Source organism: Opisthocomus hoazin, chromosome Z (genome assembly GCF_030867145.1).
Source record: "Opisthocomus hoazin isolate bOpiHoa1 chromosome Z, bOpiHoa1.hap1, whole genome shotgun sequence".
NCBI lineage: Eukaryota > Metazoa > Chordata > Aves > Opisthocomiformes > Opisthocomidae > Opisthocomus > Opisthocomus hoazin.
The window spans coordinates 46101760-46124156 of record NC_134454.1 but is presented as its reverse complement, the minus strand read 5'-3'; the positions used below and the strand labels follow the sequence as shown (position 1 = coordinate 46124156).

Genomic DNA, 22397 nt, shown 5'->3' with positions numbered 1-22397 from the left:
CTGACACTTCTTTTGCATGAGTCTGATGAATTAGAGATTAATCTGGTATCAGCAATTATCCATTAAATAATTGTATTTTTAGAAATAAAATCACATTATTTGTAAACTTTTTTCAATCTCTTGTAACACATGGGTAAATCAAATGCTAATTAATAAAATAAAAGCTGGTTTTAGCACAAAACAAAAGTAGAAAAATAGATTTCATCATAAATAGAATGTGACCAGACAATATTTGTGCTTTGTGTACATCTATATTTATGCAATTACTAACTGCTAACTGCAAAGCAATGTCTGACAGCACTGTTGTGGTTCTGCTGTCTAAGTGCAAACATTCATATGGCAGCTTAACTAAGTCTGTATCCATAAACATTATCCTACATGATAGCGTATCCTCATTTGCTAGATGCATATTGAGTAAGAAATCGGATTGCTCTCTCTGCTCTTATTTCTAAGAGGTTTCATGGCTGTCTTGTTATCTCGAATGTCCTACAGAACAGTAGGCTGCTTTAAGTTGAAATTCAGTCTCTTTGTATTTTAAAGATTTCTTGAAGTAGATTATTACAATAAACCATATACATATGTATACACATCATATATAAATACACATCATATATACACACATCATTTATAGAGAAAAAAAAAAAGAGAAGCTGACAGTACCCATCAGAAAAGTATACATATACACACACACACCCCTGTGGGTAGTTAAGGCTTGGCGGTCTGAAGATGTCGCGCTGTACGGAAAGGTAGTGTCCCCCCCCTGTCCTAATAGCCAATAGCGTTTAACCCGTGAAGTAAGCAGACGGAAGTGATGCTGTAAACCTAGGCTATATAACGCTGTGTTATTTATCAATAAACGCCACTTGCCGTCCACCACATTGGTGTCTGCGTGCTGATGACCCGAGCGGCCGAGGGGTGGGTCGCCGAGCCGTCCCTGAACCAGGTCGCCACGCCAACGAAGGCGACAAGTGGTGCCGAAACCCGGGAAAGACTCGCCTGGAATCGGGTGAACGGCGGCCGGAGGGGCAGGACCAGCCCGGCGGGGAGGACGCTCCCAGACTAGCAAGGAGGATGGAATCCCTTGTGAAGGACCGGATCATCGGACACCCTCGTAACCCGTACACCCCGGTGACAAGAGAAGATGACAAGTCGGCAAACGTCCTGTCCGAGCCTGAAACCTCCTCATGGACAGAATCCAGACAACGGCAGAATAGCGTCCACAAAGGGGGGCTACGATGCCTTTGTGTGATCCTAATCTTGGAGCTTGTCACTATAGGACGAGCAGAATCAAGTTACCATCACCATCAGCCATATAGGTGGGTCCTACGGAACCTTGTAAATGGTCGAGTAGTAAGTGAAGTCATAACAGCAGGACCTCCTAGATTTGCTGCTCACCTGTGTGAATTAGCACCCATACAGCCCTGCCTAAACCAGCAGCCCTATTACTTATGTCCACAATCTAACCCAGGAAAGGGATATTGTAATTCTCCTAATCAATATTATTGCGCATATTGGGACTGTGTCACTATCGCTTCCGCTTGGACACCCCCAATCCCAGACAAATATTTAACGACAACATGGGGACCACTAGGTTGCAAACATCCACGACTTGATTGGTCTGGAGGATCTGTAGGGTACAGTAATTGTGACGCTATAATCCTCCAAGTAATTCATCCAGAAGACTCAAGATGGATAACGGGAAGAACTTGGGGAATTAGGTATTGGGAACCAGGACAAGATCGAGGTGGATTGATACATATAAGGAAGGAGGAAATAATAAAAAACCCTCCTTATGGAGTTGGCCCCAATCCAATTGTTAGTGGACCACAGATAACTGCTAGCCCCCTGGAGACCACCCAAAGTGATGTAATATCCTCCCTCGATGGGACGAGGGAACCCCCCTTATGGAAACTAATGCGAGCTACCTATGACACCTAGAACCAAACCAACCCAAAACTAACTGCACACTGTTGGTTGTGCTATGACGTGAAACCCCCTTTTTATGAGGCTATAGGGGTAAACACAACATATAGCCTAGACACCCGATCCGTACCACTTCAGTGTTCTTGGGGAGAGAAGAAAAGGAGGATAACCATGCAATATGTTTCTGGATCTGGGACCTGTATAGGCAATGTGTGGAGACAAAAACGGAAGCTCTGTAGTTCTGTCTCGTCCACAGTGGGAAAAACCAAAGAAAAATGGGCTATTCCCTCTAAAGGAGCTCAATGGATCTGTTCCAAAACAGGCCTTACTCCATGCATATCTCTGGCAGTGTTTAATCCCATGGTTAACCACCCTGCTATCCACCTTGATAGGACCAATCGCGATGATTGTAGTAGCACTAATTTTTGGACCCTGTATACTGAGTGGAATCGTGTCGTTCGTCAAGAGTCGATTGGAGAAAGTTAACATTATGTTCGTAGAACACCGTCAGCTGCTTTAAAAACGTACCTACCCAGTGTTATCCTAAAAGTTACCTCAACTTTTACCTGTTTACTGTGCCTTATACTTTTTCAGGTTTATAGCATATACTTTTTAAAACTATAAATATAATGTAAAATATAGAATAAATATAAGAATATCGATAGAAATTTTAAGACTTTAAGGTTATATTTTAAGATTGTATTTCAGATTATGTTTTAGCTAATTTACAAATGCATTTGTTCAAGGCGCCTTATATTTGTTATCGTAAGATCTTAGTATTTATATTTTTAAGTTATAGTTAAGATTAATTAAGGTTAAGTCTAACATAATATTTAATTTTAAGTCTTAAGTTAAATACTAAGTTAAGTTAAGTATTACAACTTTATATTTCATATTAGCCTATTTAGTTAAGCATAAGGAGGCGGGAAATGTGGGTAGTTAAGGCTTGGCAGTCTGAAGATGTCGCGCTGTACGGAAAGGTAGTGTCCCCCCCCTGTCCTAATAGCCAATAGCGTTTAACCCGTGAAGTAAGCAGATGGAAGTGATGCTGTAAACCTAGGCTATATAACGCTGTGTTATTTATCAATAAACGCCATTTGCCGTCCACCACATTGGTGTCTGCGTGCTGATGACCCGAGCGGCCGAGGGGTGGGTCGCCGAGCCGTCCCTGAACCAGGTCGCCACGCCAACGAAGGCGACACATCCCTTAAAGAAGTCCCTTAAATTTTAACAGCATATTACTTGATATATTAATGTCAGGTAGTGAAGAAATATACATGACTAACTGGATTGCAAATGGATTTATGAACTCAAGAACTCATTTTTGCTTGCTCCTAGGTAGTCTGAAGAGGTTTAGTCAAGGATTCAGGCCAAATTGGTTGAAAACTTTCCAATGAATAATAACTCAACCTCTGCCTCTAAGAGCGGTGGATTTAGAACTTGAAACTTATAACTGAGACATAATGTAGATAGCATGATTCCCCACATACTAGCTTTATATTTTTTGATTTTGCAGACTTATGTCCTTATGAGGAAATCTAGTCTACTTAAGCAGCTGAATAAAGATACAGTATGGTAAAGATGTCTTTACAGTGAAAAATAATATTTAAAGAATATTGATCTTTGCTATTAACTAAGTAGATGACAGTGAAACTGCCAATTAATAATTAAAAGAAAATCGGTTGTTAATTGTTCATTAATATTAGCATCTTTTTTTTTTAGTTGCCAGTTTAAAAACTAACATCCTTTACTGTGTGGCCAGTCTTTTCTTTTACTGGGCTATAACAAAATCACAAGCTAAAGAATAGGAAGATCTTTTCTAATTACTGTGATTTTAAATTTTGCCAGAATATTAGTTTTATAGCTGAGCAATAATAGCGATGTTGCCTGAGTGCAGAAACTGTCAAATAATGCAGTTTGTTTTGAGAGGTTGTATTCTGTGTACCAAGGCTAACGCACAGTTTCATATCCTGAGAAAAGACCAAAATGGAAGCTGAAGCTTCACCAAAACATGACAGACTTCAACAATTGTGCCAGCAAACGAAAAGTTATGCAGATATAGCACATGAAATTTGGATAGGAAGGTCAACATGTTCTCAACTGCTGATAATCAAATTTATCTGGGGTTCTCAGCAAAAAGGTCATCTCCAATAGAAATAAACTTGCTTTCCTAGTCAGACCAGAATACTATCGCAGTGCAGCAGATTTTACATTAAAAAAGTCAAGTTTTTCACAAAGGTGATTGTTGCAAAACAGTGTATGAAACTCTTCCAGTTGTGTCATCAGAGGCATTCTGTCCCACACCTCTCATCTCCCACATAATTCAGGCAGTCACAAAATGACACAAAACATCAGGTTGCTCGCGTTGTTCTAGCTATAAAATTTTTATGCATTTTGCATATTTAAGCACCATGGAGGGGCTTTGCTTCTGGAGGGTAATTAAGACTTCTGGAGAGCTTGTAACATGTAACTACTTCATAAATAAAATAACCAAGAGTGTTCTATTCTCCAACACTAGTACAAAGAATATCCATGGCATCATAGCTTTATGGAGAATGAAGAGTAGGAAGTCAAAAAGACGCTTTTGTAAACTACACTAATATGGAATAACTTTGTGTCATTCTATGGTATCGCTAAACCAAATATATAAATATATGATTCCATTACAAAAAATCAGTATCTTTACTTAGCTGGCAGGGTATTGATAACTTCAGAGGTCCAATTATAGTCTCTAGAAAAAAAACAAGTATTATGTTCGCTTTTCTTTTTCTTACTCAGTATCTAACAGTCTACTCTACAAGTCACCATAGAAATTAGAGATCTGTTAGCTAAAATTCTACTTTTAACTCCTACTCCTTAAGTAATTTAGCTCTAATAAGTTTATTTTGATTTACCAGATAGGACGATATACAAATGGGCTTGGAGTGGGCTACCAATCAATCACAAACCTGCCCCCAGCTGATCATTTTAATGGAGACTTGCACAGCCAGACATCAGCTCTGAATTGCCCAACCACAGCCTGCCAAGAGCTGACATGTTCTTCCTCCCTTATTAAGTTATATGAAATTGAAAAGATACAGATCTGGATTTGAAATCCACTGATCTGTAAAAAATGCAGGAAGAATTGCATTATAGGAAATCTTGGTAGTACAGTTTCTTATTAAGGTTATCCATTGGTCCAATTTACAATTCCCTGTTTCCAAATGTTTCAAATCCTGTCAGTCTTACAACTAGACTGAAATCTTTCACTGTTTCAGTTTTGTTTTTCTATTTCCTTTTTTATCTGACAAATACCTTTACCAATTCTAAGATGTAGATCAGGATTTTGCTAGTTATTAGATGATGAATATGTGTCAGTAACATGCTTTTTTTCCATTCCTTATCAACCATCACATTTGGCTGACATATAAACCTTTGCAAACAAATCATCAAGATTTGTTATAAGGTAACTCTGAAAGGTCTGCCTGCACTGCTCCAGTGAAGGTGCTGTTGAGATTTATGTGCTAACACATGGTCTCAGAATTGAAATAAGGAAATGTATTTTGCAACTCATTTTCAGCTGCTTTATTTAGGTGATGGAAAGGCAGATTCAGTACAGGAAGATGAGAATTTGATCAAAGATGAGAGGTATACATTGGGAGAAAGAACTCCACTGTGACTTGAACTGGACTTCAGTTAAAAAGGTTTCATGCAACAGCATCAGATTAATCATAAATACTACATAAATATTTAATGTGTGAAGAACATATGAAGAAAGCCTTTAAGTGAGCTTAGAACAGGGGATGGTAATGAATGACTCTTAGAGAGAATAAATCATGATCTCAGGAAAAGCATGTTCTCTGGTTGCTGGATCATATTTTTTTTCATAACCATTGTTCAAGCATGTTGCACAAATGGAGGACAAATACATATTGCCAGTAGGTAACTATTATGACGTGAAGATATTAAGATACTACCTGCTTTTGATTCAGTGAGAAGTCAAAGGCTCATGAGTACCAAAATCTGCCTCAGTTGCGTGTAACATTCAACGCCTTTAGGGATTTTAGGGTGAGGACTTTCTTCCAATAACTATTTTCGTGGTAGGATATTCTGTTCCTGCAGGGTCAGTTCTTACATGTGATAGTCAACCAGGTGTGGTGACTTCAGGTCTGGTTTGCATACCTGGTAGTTCAACTGTGAAATTAAGTTCAGGCAGTCTGGAACCTGGATTAAAGGCCAGAAGGACTTTTGTAGCCATGTAAGCCAAATCTGCCTCAGCAAGTAGGAAGCTACAAAAAATTGGAGCCTTTGTCTGTTCTGATCTTAGAAATTGTGTAAAGGTTAGATAAATGAATAGAAAAGGCACATGAAAGGACTTGAGAGCTAATGCAGATGGAATATAGCCAGAAACTGCACTGGCAATCTTGTCTTCTGTAAAGCAAAATTTTGGCATTTAGAAAATTCTTCTTGTTTGTCACTATGTATGCCCTCCCAGGAGTATGCTCCAGCTGGTTCAGATCCTGGCACTAGGTCAAATGGTCCAGCAGTATTCATACTGACATTTCTGGTGTTATAATTTCTTGTGCCAGAATTTCCAGTTCAGTCCTAACTTTGCCAAATTCTTCCTGATTTCTTTTCACTCCCAGTCCCAGAAAATTAGGAATACCTGAGGGAGAACTGCTTAACAGTCTCACACTAGCTGAAAATACTGTGCTCAAGACTGAAGTGAAACACATGGAACTTTCAAGTAGATGAATCTGGAAATAAGTTCCTAGGAGTCCTAGGAAACATGGACACAGACAGCTTTTCTGAATATGTGAGAGGAAAACTATTTTCCATGCTCTTCAGAAATAAGAACAGAGCCACGCAGTTTTTTGTAGTCTCTGATTTAAGCATGAAGAATCCTATGCACGCGTATGGTCCCTTAAGCATTTTTACTCATAATAGTCTGATTACATTATTTTGTGTTCCCACATACGCACACTAGAACACTTACAGGCACCAATTATGATCACGCAATTAATTTTAAATGAAAAATACTCATATAGGAGCAAAAATAAGAGATTCTTTGTTGCAGTTCCAAACAGAAGGTGAAGTGGTGTTTTTTTGCTTGTTTTCTTTTGCTTTTTTAATCAGGAAACAATAAGCTGAAATTACTTTTTTTTTTAATACTTGTATCTCTAGCACTTCCATCTTGTAAAAAATTTAAATGATGAAAGGTTTTCCATATTTCTACAGGCTAGAAAAATAATCAAGCCTTCTTAGATCACCAAAAGGCAAAACAATCCCTTGAGGAAACACAGTCAACAATGTAATGAGTTGTGAAATGCACAATTTTAATAGGTCATTTCATTTTTGCCTGAGCTGCTCTTTCATGACTCCTTTTCTAAGCTTACCAATTTGAACATCATTTTTTTTACTAAATGTAGACAGCTGGCCTTCTGCAGTGAATTAGTAGTTTATCCCATGAATATATACAGAAACCACTTATTAGAGACTCTGATTTCCCTATAAGATACATTTTAAAACTATTTCTGCTATGAATATTAGAGGGCATAAAAAAAGGTATCTTAAAAAAGTAGTCTGGGCTAATGAAACAAATATATGTCAATTTATGAAAAAGACCTTATACCTAAATTTGGCTACAGGGCTAGAGGTTATGTGCAGAAAGTTAACTATAACAAAAAACAAAGCTATTGAATTATTACTTTAACATCCAATAAGCTTGATTCGTCATTAACATGATGAAAATCAAAAAATCAAAATCTGTTCTGGTTTATTGTTTTTTAGATTACATATGAGGCACACATAGTTAATGCTCAAAGTACATTTACTCATCTTTCTTCTGAATATTTGCATCTTAGCAAAATAGAAATGTATATGGTTATGGATGTGTTAAAATTTGTAAACCAAAGTCAGAATACTTACATTTTAGTAACTCAAAACAGTTTAACTGTAATAGCTGCACTTTGAAAAACTGTAAAGCCATTAATTTTTAAGGAAATGGAAGATTTTTTCCAGTATCAGTTTCATTGAGGAGCAATTAGTTTTTAAAGAGGAAAAGGTGTCTCTTGCCAACAAGTGGTCACTTCAGAAAGCAATACTCGTTTTAGCAATGATGTAATGTGTCCCACATTTATCAGCAAAAAATCAAAAGGGTATTCTGCAGTTAACAAGGTAGTTATTCTTGAGAAGGCACCGAAGGCCTAGAGACATAAAACAATATCTTAACAAAGGACTTCATGAAACAACACTGCATACATTGCCCAGAATTATTAGGATTACTGAAGTTAAAATGTCTATTTAAACTCTCATGGCTAATTAATCAAAACATGTTTATAAGCTCTCTTGAAGATTTCAGATATAGAATATTGCAAAGATACATTGAAAGACATACAAATGGTCCACTGAGTATCTTATGAAAAGTGTTTTGTTGAAAAAGAGCTGGAAAAAAAGAGAAAAAATACAATTATTTCCTATAAATAGTGGTATATTTTCCAGTTCTTTCTCATCCCTAATCAGTCCTGAGTTGGGTTTGATTTACAATTTTTAAACACCTAAATTTACCATGAATACATACCTGACTGCAGTTAATTTTTGGGTCTCTTTTTTGGTTTTGTCTTTAACCAAAAATTCATTGATTTTATAAACTCTCTTATACTGCAAGCATCCTGTTTCAGAAGTACAGAAACAATACAATAACCTCAAACAAAGAGTGGTCTATGTCAGATGTAAATTTATTTATCCCTATCAACAACAGCAAAAGTGGAGATTCCATTTCATCCCTTCATTTTACATTTAGAAATCAGGTACACTTTGACATGAGGCAGCTTAATCCCATTTAAAATGTTAGAAGCTGAAATATCAAGAGCTGTCTGAAAACTGATTTATCAGTGAGTTCCTGACAGTCTGGTTTTGACAATTTACACTTTAGAATCAATAGACCCTTTTGATTTCCCATCAGAAAGACATCCATCTTTCTATAGTTAAAGGATTTAATATCAAAGGCAGACTTGGCTGCTTTATTTCTAAAAATAATGAGCAGAACTTCTACTTATCACTCCAAAACAACACAAATAAACAACAATACTGAAAAGATTGTAATGAAGTCTATTTTATAAACTTGTTTATTTTTATTATTACAATTATTCTTTAAGATTGACTTTTAAAAAATCAGAACTTTGAATGAAATTTCACAGTATTACTGAAATTAAACAACTATCATCAGAAATTATGTTTAAAGCTGTATTCACATCAAAGGGTACTGGATTGTGCCTGTGTTAAAACTCCCATACTTGTGCCTCTTTTCTTGCTGCAGGCAGCACTGGAGATCTGCTGTGGATATTTTTTAATCAATGTTTAATCAATGACACTGATTATCTACTGTGAAACTCCATTTCACAATTGTATTAGCTATATTTGTATATTTGTATGTCTCATCTCTCCTGGAGATTTAGTAAGTACTAGTTTCTCATGACCTTTTTTTTTGTAATTCTTTTTCACAAAACTCCTGGGTAATGGACTGAAAACTCTGTTTTGGATTTCAAACCTTAAAAAATCTTCAGGATTCCTATTAAATGTTCAGGTTCATTATCTTATTCTGAGAATGACTAATTAGGTTTGAATGCAATGGATAATCTCTCCAGAGATGGATTTGTTAATTATACAATTAGAGAATCATAGAACAGTTTGGGATGGAAGGGACCTTTGAAGATCATCTAGTCCTGCAATGAGCAGGGAAATCTTTAACTAGATCAGGTTGCTTAAAGGCCCATCCAACCCAGCTTTGAATATTTCCAATGATGGGGAACATGTACCAGTGCTGGTACATTAGATAAATTCACGTACTGTATAAAGGAAAAGAGTTTTTTTACCCTGAGCTACTGAAAACTGAGCAGGTTAACTTACTGATGACCTTTTACTTTCACTTAATGTGGTTCATGAGCTATAGTTTACAAGGTAGGAAGCAAAGGCCAAGTTTGTATTTGATAGTAACAGGTACCAAGTACCAATATCACACTAGGAAGAGACCACGACAACAGAAAGTATGTTAAATAAACTATTTAAATTCTAGAATCTTCAAGACACTGCAATTTAGGTCCCTAATATTTAAAATTGAAGGAGGACTGTAAAAATAAAATCGCATAAAGTAGCTGTGGTGCCATGACATTCCATGATATTTATGGAAATTTTAAATTCTTTTTTAATCCTTGTTTAAAAGGTGAGAAAAGATAAAGACAACATACAGGTGAAGGCTTTGTGGAATATCCACATGCTCATAAATTATTTAACCATTGAAAATAACTAATGTAAATGCCTTCGATCCTGCAAATGACATGAATATTTATTTTAAGATGTATTACAATCTATGGATTTCTAAATGACATGAATATCTAAAAATGCATAATAGTGAGCTTTATATTACTAAACTTAGATCAGATTTCTTTTCGTTAAATAATGACAGAGGAAAATGAAGTAGCAGTCAGTCAAGTCTCTGAAAAGGCTCCTTCTATAAAGGAGTAAAAAAAAATCTTCACAGAAAGTTCCACTGATTCCATCCAAATCAATTCTACTTAACTCTGCCCCACTATCTACCATCATGCCAATTTAACTGGCTTAAAAAGCCTCAAAGTACATTATCACTTCTGTTTGTACATCAATAATCTTGCTGACAGAGCTACTTGACCTTATTCTGCTGATTCCAATAATTGGGAGGAGTTATGGGAACAATCCTACTGCGGGTGAAGAAAATCATAAAGTCAAGTCTGCATGGTCATCTTGCAAGCTTAGATGGTCATAGCTGGACCATAACAGTTTTGTGTGATATCTAAACCAGAAGCAATAAGTGGAACTAATTGCAATGTGGACAAGGACGTTAATGTGCTGTTATACCCTGCTCTGTACAGCTGAAAGTTTTGCTGTACCCTACAACCCATTAATTTATTACAACTTGTCTGGTTATCAGTCAAACCCCCGGACAACAACAGAATTGATCGAGGAACCATGGATAGATTTCATCATTGACCGGCAATCTGAAGGAAATATAGTAGCAAATATAACATAAAGGTTTTATTTTACTCTGATTTTCATGATCTAACACTAATTTCTCTGCCTAAGACTTTACATAAAACAGCTTGTAGCTGAAAATTATTCATCTAGAATATAAAATATTTGTTTTGGAAGAAAAACAAAAGGGTATATGACTTTAGACAGAGACTGCTGTTCTTCAGCTTGCTTGGAGACCAAAGAAATTTATTCAAAACTGCTAACAGGATTTCACTGTCAATCTCACTTTAAAAAGTCTACTCAGTTATTTGTCTCCTGAACAGGACCAGGTTGTGACAGAAAGTTCAAAAAATGAATGAAAAAATAAATGTGCATTTTGCATACATAATGTAATTATCTAATATATCTGTGTATTTAAGTTGTTATTTAATATTAGAATATCTCTAATATTGGATTTGATTTACTATTGTAAAAACAAAATGCCATTAATGAATACTTTATTTCTATTCACTTCTATAGCAAAAAGACGAGACAAAATGAAGTAAAAGTGACTTTCCACCAGTTAGTCTTACTTTAGACACTAGTCAATTTAACATGAGGAGTCTGTTACTTCCCAGAGACCTATCTTTCACAAGTGTCTAATTTACTTTCAGATCTTACATACTCTTTTCTGAAGTGGCTTAGCATAGGATTTTCTGCATCTTTGAGATGTCTAAAGATACAGATGAGAATGTAATATAATAAACATAACATAATATTATTAAGGTTATTGTCCTGGTTTGGCTGCAGCCGGCAACAAAAGCGCCACGCGGCCGCCCCTGCCCCCGCTAGGGTGCAGAGGAGAATGGAAAGAAACAGGCAAAAACTGGTGGGTCGGGATAAGGGCAGTTTAGTAGACCAGCAAACAAAGGGAACAGTGACAACAACAATACCGATAAGGAGAATACACAAAACAAAACAGAATGCAGAGAGTTACTCTCACCGCCCGACGCCGCCTCGCGCTCCCAAGCCGCAACTGGCTTCCCGCCACGCAGCTCCCCCACACCCAGAACCCAGCATGACGGCACATGGTATGCAATACCCTGCTTTGTTTGGCCAGGTTGGATCAGCCCACCTGGCTGTGTTCCCCCCTGGCTCCTGGTGAAAATTAACCCTGTCTTGGCCGAACAGGGAGAGCCGTGGATGTTGTCTACCTCGACTTCAGCAAGGCTTTCGACGTGGTCTCCCATAATATCCTCCTAGGGAAGCTCAGGAAGTGTGGGCTGGACAAGTGGTCGGTGAGGTGGACTGAGAACTGGCTGAATGGGAGAACTCAGAGGGTTGTCATCAGTGGCACTGAGTCTAGTTGGAGGCCTTTAGCTAGTGGTGTCCCCCAGGGGTCAGTACTGGGCCCAGCCTTGTTTAACTTCTTCATCAACAACCTGGATGAAGAGTCAGAATGTACCCTCAGCAAGTTTGCTGATGGCACCAAACTGGGAGGAGTGGTAGATACACCAGCAGGCTGTGCTGCCATTCAGCGTGACCTGGATAGGCTGGAGAGTTGGGCAGAAAGGAACCTGATGAGGTTCAACAAAAGCAAATGCAGGGTCCTGCACCTGGGGAGGAACAACCCCATGCATCAGTACAGGCTTGGGGCGGACCTGCTGGAGAGCAGCTCTGTGGAGAGGGACCTGGGTGTCCTAGTGGACGACAGGTTAACCATGAGCCAGCAGTGTACCCTGGCTGCCAAGAAGGCCAATGGGATCCTGGGGTGCATCAAGAAGAGTGTGGCCAGCAGGACGAGGGAGGTTCACCTTCCCCTCTACACTGCCCTAGTGAGGCCTCATCTGGAGTACTGTGTCCAGTTCTCGGCTCCCCAATTCAAGAAAGATGAGGAGCTACTGGAGAGAGTCCTGCGGAGGCCGACGAGGATGATGAGGGGACTGGAGAATCTCTCCTACGAGGAGAGGCTGAGGGAGCTGGGCTTGTTCAGCCTGAAGAAGAGAAGGTTGCGAGGGGACCTAATAAATGCTTACAAATATCTGAAGGGTGTGTGTCAGGAGGATGGGGCCAAACTCTTTTCAGTAGTGCCCAGCGACAGGACAAGGGGCGCAATGGGCACAAACTGAAGCATAGGAAGTTCCGTCTGAACATGAGGAAGACTTCTTCACTCTGAGGGTGATGGAGCCCTGGAACAGGCTGCCCAGAGAGGTTGTGGAGTCTCCTTCTCTGGAGATATTCAAGTGTGGAGTCCTGGTTGGACGAGAGAGGACATAGTCTGGTGTATTGAGCAACCCAGGCTTTGTCAGAGAGATAGACCTGGAAAGCAGCGAACGCGGAACCCTGCTGAGAGAGTAAAGTGGCGAACACGGAACACTGGTGCTGCAGGACTGCCGCATCACCGTTTCGTGATGCGTCACCACTTCCTGCCACAGCGCTGCATCCGGCCACGTCGCCGCTTCCTGCCACAGTGACGCTTTCTGCCACAGTGCTGCTTCGGCATCAAGAGATGAAGCTTTGCACCAATTGCAGCAGTTTTGACTAGATATATGGTTAAGAGTAACTAACGAATTAGAAGCCGTAATTGCTTTGGTATATATACCCTGTTTTGATGACTAATAAAGGAGAACGATCTTACTCATATTGGGAGCGTATCGTTACTGCCATTTTCCGAGTTCCCACTCCGACATACAAGACCCGCCTGGACAAGGTCCTCTGCAGCCTGCTGTAGGTGACCCTGCTTTGGCAGGAGGGTTGGACTAGAAAACCCACAGAGGTCCCTTCCAACCCCGAGCATTCTGTGATTCTGTGATTCTGTGATCCTGTGATTCTGTGAACCCAGGACAGTTATGATATAGCATTTAGTTGGATTACCTGCCTACCCAAAACTGATGGAAATACTGACTCAGATAGTCATGAGAATGCCAACATTTTGTGATTAGAGATTAATTTAGCCTAGGAACTGAGAGCTGTCCATTCAGCCACGTGGATACGGCAGTACTGTCCCAGAGCAATGGCAGTATGAGTAGGATCATAACGAAGAAAAATACATCTTGTATGCCAGCAAAATGAGCACTAACAGGGTAAAGGAAAATGTTTTAAAGGAAATGACAAGAGACAGGTTCTTTGTCAAATTAAAATCTCTGAACTTTCTGTAGGAGTATGACAGGAAGAATGTTTTATATTTTTATACTGCTTTCCTTTAGAACTGAAAAAAATTAAGATTTCTTAAAAAATTGGAATTTAATACACTCATTTTTTTGCACTATCACTGAAATTAATTAAGAGCTCATCATATGCAAAATCTCTTATCTTTTTTAAAATAGGAAATTGTTGAAAATCTCTGGTCTTGGCTGATCTAACAATAGGTGAATGTTTTTGAGTGCTTTTGATTTGTCAGCAAAAAAATTCCAAACACTCCTCCTCCCCCTGCCCCGCCCCGCCTTGAACATGCAAGGAAAAATTTGAGGTAAATCAGATGCATCAGCACTTATGGTCTGTCTTTCCATCCCTCAAAATATTAAAGGAGGTATGATCTTAAATTATTTATTACTGCAAAGCAGGCCTAGTAGGCAAATTCTATTATGACTCCCTGAAAGACAGCACATGGATTCAAATTTTGGATAAAATTCAGCCTTTATCTAAGATTCCAAAAATACATTATTTAAAGCTATCTAACCCCAAAATACCGATATGGATAGATCAAGATTTCTATTTGTTATTATATTGAGTTTAACAAAGGTGATAGCATACATGACTTGTAGTAAATTTGATTTCTGAAGTAAATTTTTGTTTGATCTTGCTCTCAACCCATTCAAATTTGCTTCTAAGAGTACTTGAATATTGTAGTTCTACACAACTTTTTTTGCAAAAACTGTTCTCACTTTTTTCTATTCCCATAACTATATTTCAGATAGAATAATGGTTCCAAGCAATTTCAACACCAAAATATCCTTATTACCCTTTCCTTATTTCTTCTGTGTATTTCATCAGAATTTGAATTTGCTATTCCACAGATGTTCTCACATATGAAATAGTCCTGGGTGAAATCTTTTGTTATGCTTTGCTATGCTTAAAAGAATTTTGACAACAAAGCTGGAATTCAATTTCTGGAAATAACTGTATGAATGTTCCTAACTCCTTATAAATATTTATGAAAGCACAATTCTCAGTAGATATTTAAAATATTTGTAAATATTTTATACTATTTGCTTACTGTAATTATGAGTAATTTACTTCTTTCTTTCACTCTCTTTCTTTTTTATTTCTCTTTCTCCCATACACCCTTTTGCGATGTCAGACTCTCACAACACACACATACAAAGCCAAAACAAAGCAAAAGAAAATTAGTATAAATTTAACTTTAGACATTAATGAAATACTACTGCTTTAAATTCTGCCTTCACTGGTCTAAACTTAATAATTTTTTAAAACTTGTAGTGCACGTACAATACATATACAACTTTCATATGTGCTGTGTATTTTTTTAAGCTTTTTTTAAAACTGGTTTTCAAAACATTTTCTATACAAAAAGTGAAGTTGTTCAATGGTATGAAAAAATTATCTTGTAATTAATATGCTGAGAGATTGATGGCAAAGTTCTCACTGAAAGCCCTAATTATTGCAGTGGTTCAAGAAAAAAAAATCTGTGACTTCTTCCTCAGAAACTGAATGGTCAGAAATTTTACTGACAATACAGCAGTACACATCATCTGGTCTTTCAAGCATAAGTCACTGTAGCCACTGTTGATTTCATTTAGTTTAAAAATAAAAGATTTAGATTGTCACTTCTGCCTTTTTTCCAACACATTTACTGAAGTCAGGGAAGTGATAAAAATCTAAGACATGATGTTAGCTGGATCAATTTAGATTTGTTAGTTTGAAAAAGCACAATGATTATCATCATATTGGTTCTTTTTCATTCTAGCTTAATTTTCTTATTACTTGTGCTAAAGCAAAATATCAACCTTAATGAATTTTATTTACATACTAATGAAATTGAGGAAATAAGCTCCTTCTAATAATCTTTGGGTAACTAATAAACCTAGCAGCTTTTACATTTTTTATGTCTGTTTTTTTATTGTAATTTTAGCATTAGATTATGCAGGTCAAACTCTTTCTTAAAAAAAAAAAGAAAATTGCTGAAAATAGACATTGTTATTGTATGAGAAAGGTTTTTTTTCTTTAACTATTTCCTCCATGTTTTCTTTATCTACCGATAGGTAGAAGTCATTTATCCATTTTGACCTACTTAGTGTAAGTTCTCAAAAAGTGATTAAACTATAGAGTTTTATACAAAAAAACCTTGAGTTTACAGTATAATATTGAATAAACCATCCTTTAAATGCTGTTTCTACTAAAAAATGCGCAATAAGGTGTATTTGCTATTCAGTGAAATGTTAGGGTAAAGATTAATGAAAAAGAAGGACCATATACACAAAGTAGATCTGGTAGCTGTTAACACGTTCAAATTTCTAGGCCACTTCTGAAAATCTGGCAATGTAAACTGACAGCATAATTAAAATACATGGGTTTCTTCCTACTTCAGGCAAAGAGAAAGCTCTAAGCCAGATTTTTTTTGCTACTTCACAACTTCTGTATTAAACTTTCTTCTGCTGTATTCCAATCAAGTAATTGTGTGAGAATATGGGGTGAGGCAATTACAGCCAAATCCCTGTCCAGCTCATTTAGCTCCCCAAAGGTTCTTCCATGGGTATGTGTACTCTTGTGGAGTAACTGTCTTCCAAATTTTTCACCTGTAAAGTTGCAAAAGTTCATTAATACAAAAGAAGGCCCGCATTCTTGGGTATAATACTTCACTGTCATATTAATAAATCTTTTCCAGTGGGATTGGGATGGTGAATGGGAGACCTTTGTCTATCTACAACCATCGTGAAATACTGATCCCACTGCAGACAAAACCAGAAGACCCTGACCTCAGCAACGACATAACCTTCTCCCTGTCTGGCAGATGGCTCTTCCACAGATCATGGTTGGGAGATAATATGTAAAGAACCTTTCTGTATTTGCAGATGGAGTAAACCATCTGTAGTGCCAAACTTCAGCTGACTATTCATCACGAAAATTATTGGCAAACTGTGGACAGACACACATCCTTGATGGCCCAGGTTAGATATTGATACTTACAGTTCCTATCACTGGTCCTAGTAGGCATGCTCTGCATACCGGCCATTTTTTCCCTTCTTTTAGGATTCCTCATTTCTCCGTATAAAGAAGTGTGTATTACTTATCCCATGCAAAAAAACAAAAAACACACTTCTTTATAGGGAGAAATGAGGCATCACACTTTCCTTTGGACCAAGTACCTACTCTTAAGACATACAAATCCTTAAATGCTTCTGTCCCCACCTGGCTTTTTCAAACCTTTTGCAGATCTAGGAGCATAGCCAGGGTGTTCTTTGTTTCTTCTCTTGATTGTTTTTGGGGTTTGGGTTTTTTTTTCCTCGTGTAGAAAGATGCATACAAAAAAAGCACCGCCTCTAAACATTTTTTGTATCACCAACTCACGGTGGTGGAACCAGCAGAGAAAAACAACCTAGTTTTTCAACAAGCCTTTTGGGATCCAGAATTTTACACCACAGCTCAGTGGTAAAGTATATAGCTATATGGACAGTAAGAACTCCTTTCTTCTGTTTTTATATACAAACGCTTCATTACTTCTTTCTGCTAGAGAACATGCTAATGGTGAATTGCTAATTAAGGTCAACTCCCAGATTAATTTCAGAGTCACAGCTTTGTAGGATGCAGCTCCTGCTTGATAAGTATGACCTCCTTTCTTTCTTCTAAACACTTTATAACTCACATTGCTAAAACACATCTTTCAATAGGTAAATTGATTACCATATCTCTGCATAATTGCTTTGCCATGATTATTCACTATTTCACCAATCTTCATGTCATTTATGCATTTCATCACAAATGATTTGTGTTTACTTGTACAGAACCAACAAAAGTATTGAACAGATTTGGCCTTAGAATTTTCTCTGAACTTCTGTGGAAACACCTTTGTACAGTAATGATAAACGCTTTTTGAGATCAAATAGCTAGATGTTCATCCATTTAATTTGGACTCTGTTGATACTGTGCTACTATTAGAAAGTCACGGAACATTAGGCCAGAAGTCAAATTCCACATATATTAAATCTCTGCTCTTATGTCTACTAATTAAAACACAGTTTTATAAGACCTATTTTTCATTGGTGACTGCTATTACAGTTTGGTATTTTTACTTAATTCTTGTCACTTGACTCTTCTGACTACTTTTCCATTATTGCAAGCAGAGCTGATGTCAGAGTAACCACTTTAGCTGTTAGCAGAAGTACACATGGGCTTTGCTTGAGTACTGAATATTTGTAAAGCTCCAGGAAAACAATGCACTAACAATAATTAAAAGTTTGAAGAACATTTAACAAGTTATTCCTACATGTTATCATTTTTCTTAGCTGCTAATAAACTGATAATACTTTTTTTTCATAATGTAGTTCAACCACATTATCCTTTTCCTTTACAGAGAGCTGAAACATAATGGCAATTACCTATTTTACTAAACTGTCTCTGCTGTCACCATTTGATTATGTCTTCATTTAAACTCCACACTGTATCTTTCTTTTTAAACTACAACATCCTCTCCTCAATCCCTTTAACTTTCCCTATTACTTTTCTACATTAAGTAACCACAAAGCTATATGATTAAAGAATTTTTTCCCCCTTCAGTACAACTTTCCACATTCCTGATAAATTTCCTGCTAATTTCTACATTTTCTTTGCCAATTAAAGCAGTGTAGGTTTAAATGTATATTTATTTCTTTACTGATGAATGACAACAATTTGACTTCTAAGTGATCTGTGTAAAAACACTGTGCTTCTTCCTGTCTAGATTGTGTTCAATTTTCCTGAATTTTGGCATTTTGAGAACCAAGTACGTTATTGAACTAGGACCGTAATCTACTTGTCTAAATTGAATGTTAGAAGGTCACATTCACTCCCAAACACTAACTTTGGCTGAGTTAATGATTTGGTTTCATTCAAAGTAGAGAATTATCTATATTAAAGGCAAATCCATTTACAATTATCAGATAATTTATTTGGAAATTGTAATGATGTGTTCACCGCTTCCATGAAATCACTGACAACATAGCAATCCAAGTCATGTTCTCTTAAGAATAGACATTTTTCCCTGTTGATATAGTTTAACAGTCATTTCTTGTGTGACTAAACCCATTTGCTTATAACCATGTACGTATAATGAGTTTGTTCCACCCAAATAAAACTTTCATGTATATACACCTACAAATATAGTCAGGTTTTCTCTTGAAAATTCACAGAAAACAGTCAAATACTGATTAAGTACAGAAAAGGTATTCTTTGCTCTATAGTGAGTACTGAGTCTCTACTTTCACTGAAGAAAAAAAAAAAAGTTATGACTAATTTATTTCAGATTAATCTATAGAAGACTGAAGAAATTTTTTCTCTCACCTCATCTACACAATTCCATAGAATTATGTCTGAAAGAACCAAAAGGTATCTAAGCAAACAGTCTGATCACAAGTCACTAAACCAAGAAAACATTTGAGCACGACAAATGAGTAAGACATTCAAATCTGTGTTGTGTTGAGCACTATGAACCTGAGGTATATGGAATGAGAAGGCAGAGAGCTAGCAATCCTCTAATTAGGCAAACTGCTGCTTTGTATCTACAGACATAAAGCTGTGAGTATTTCTAATGTGTGCACACGCTACAGGGCAATGTGAAGGATATAATAAATACTAAAAATGCATGCTAACATGGTACAAACAACTTCATAGCACATGAAAAGGGCCAAACGGAAAAAGTTTTTAAATTTTTGGGAAAACCAATATACTCTTTGACGAGAACTTGTGTGTTAGTTACGATTCTAAGAGTGCATATTACTTCAACTTAAGGCAAGTACTTCCCCAATGTATAATTTTCTTTATTATAACAGTTTCATTCAAAACAGAACTTCATGCTTATCAAATTTGTACACCACAATAATAGAACAGACTGGGATATTCCTTCTTCACTATAGAGTTTCTATTTATCAGTACATAGCAAATGTTCCAGAAAATCACAAAGATTCAAGAATGGAAATGCTTTTGGCAAGGCAAACTATTCTGAAGATTCAATTTACATACTTCTCAATTAAAAACATTGATATAATATTTAATAATTAAATACGTGAGTGGAACTGAATGTATTTCAGTGGCTCCAAATAACCAGCATAGTTCTCATTGTCTGTATTAATGCTGAATTATTAAGATCAGCTTGTGACTCAAGACACAGTACTTCAGTGAGGTCTCCCAAGACTGCAATTTTGAATCAGTTTCTTTCATGCTTCCTCATGGGCAATAATTAAATAGCAGTCATTGTCCATAAAAGCTTCTTCTTCCATAAGCCTGTATTGCAGCTCGAGCCACTGTGTGCTCGTGTTGTCAGTAGGTTTACCAATGGGTTGGAAGTTGAGCTTCATAACTTCCTTGAACAAATGGGATTCTGTTAACCAGTAACACCATATTGCCACGTTTTAATAAAATCCTTCCTAAAAAAAAATTATTCCTCCTCAGCACTAGCACTGTGATGTTAAGACCAAGAACTTATGTGGTACGCCAGGGAAAGAAAGAAAAATTACCTTCAGTACATTATTGACAGGAATGACTGAGCTTCTGGATATTTGCCTAATGAGGCTGATGACTGGGATTTCTTGGTATTTCAAAGTTAATTTTTATCTTTTTAATGCTCAATGTACTTACATGTATTTTTAACACTACTTTTGAACATAATTCTATGTTACAAATAGGCCACAAACACAGCACAGAGTCTAATGTGGTATGTCTTGACAGTACAAACTCATTTTTTTGGACAGATTTTATATAATCTAACAGATACTGTCACAAAGCTTCAGAATAGATGTCCTTCACACAGAAAGGATATTTAGACAATGCATTTCCTTTAGGAACAGAAAACTTATTTACAGTAATTAAAAGAAATTCATCATTTTTACTTCCTACAGTATCCTTAAAACAAAAGATTTGAGTTACCACTAAACTTCAGCTAAAATGGGTAATCTCCACATATTCTGACATATATACCCAAGTTTTCAAATGCTTTAGCTACATGTCAGAAAAAGCAAAAATAACAATGCTATCAAAGTTTAATGCATTTAACAAAAGAAAATGTTCCATAATTGACCAAATACACGGAAAATGTATGTTTAATTATTAAATCAAAGAAAAATAGAAATAATACAGAGCTTTCAGAAGATTTATCTAGAGGTATAACATAAATAATAACCTAACACACAAGTTTCCTTCACTTCAGTAAAAATTTGGACCATATGCTAGTTACGAATTTTGCTACAGTGTCAGTGAATAAGCATAATAAAATACTAGGCTCAGTGAAGAAATAACATTACAATAATAAGATTTCAAACTGCAAGGGAAAAGAGAAAACAGTTTCTCAAAAATATTTCCTGAATATCTGTTCCTGTATTTCCAAATGGAATCTGGATTTACCCTTATTTCCTTAGAGAATGATGTACAATGATACTCATTTATTTGCACTTTTTCTATTTATCCTCTAAGAAAAAAGAGATTATTTACATTATTATTGTCTTGTTAAGAAACAAAATTAATTTAAATTTTGTTTTAGGAGTGGGCACTAATATACTTCCAAAGCTATCTACATTTTATGCTGGAAAATCACAGGAAGATCTTGGTTTCACTCAGGATGAATCCCTTATATTAAAATTAGTAAAATGTTCAACAGTGTCTGAACATAAAATTTTACTATGAAAAATTTAGTGTATGTGGCAAAGTGAATTCTTTGTGACTGTTTCACCTTCCCATTCTCCTTAAAATAACAAACATAACTCTCTCCAGCCCCAGTAGCCCAGAATATGCTCACTATGTATCATTTCAACATTGTGCACAGGTACAAAAATGCTTAAAAATACTTATTAAAAAAATAGCATCAGTCAACATACAAAATACACTCACCCTCTCTTCGATTAAGCCTTGCAAATCCAGGGCTGTGACTGCTAGACAGCTCTGATGAACTGCTGAATGATGACTGAGGCAAAGCAGACACCAACTGATCATCACAATTATCTGCCAGTGAAAAAAAACACGTTCAGGTTAATACAAGGAACACCACTTGCTCCAACTGTAACCAAAGAGAACACAGGAAAAACACCTGAATCAACCTTGTATCTGAGAGCAGCACATCTCTGAATATTACCTGTTGCTGTACTACATGTAAAAGCACTAGTACCGAGGCAGTACTTTTTTTTTTTTCTTTTTTTTTAACCCGATATGTCATGACACTACTAGGGTATAATTATTGTGTTCTTCAACTGTCTGTACTTACCCACTTCTAAACTAAATTCCAAGATCATACTGATAAATGGTTCGCAGCTCACCCACTATCATTTACATGGGTAGCAAGTGGCTCCTTCTATTCCTCGTTATACCAT

General features: G+C 36.7%; 1 protein-coding gene across 1 annotated transcript in view; it reads right to left on the bottom strand.

The window, feature by feature from the left end:
• Window positions 1-22397, bottom strand: part of CNTNAP4 (contactin associated protein family member 4) — a 279906-nt gene that overhangs the window by 214234 nt on the left and 43275 nt on the right. Inside the window, exon 2 of the mRNA XM_075411353.1 lies at window positions 21922-22032. Within this exon, the coding sequence (XP_075267468.1) occupies window positions 21922-22032 (111 nt within the window). The remainder of the gene's footprint in view (window positions 1-21921; window positions 22033-22397) is intronic.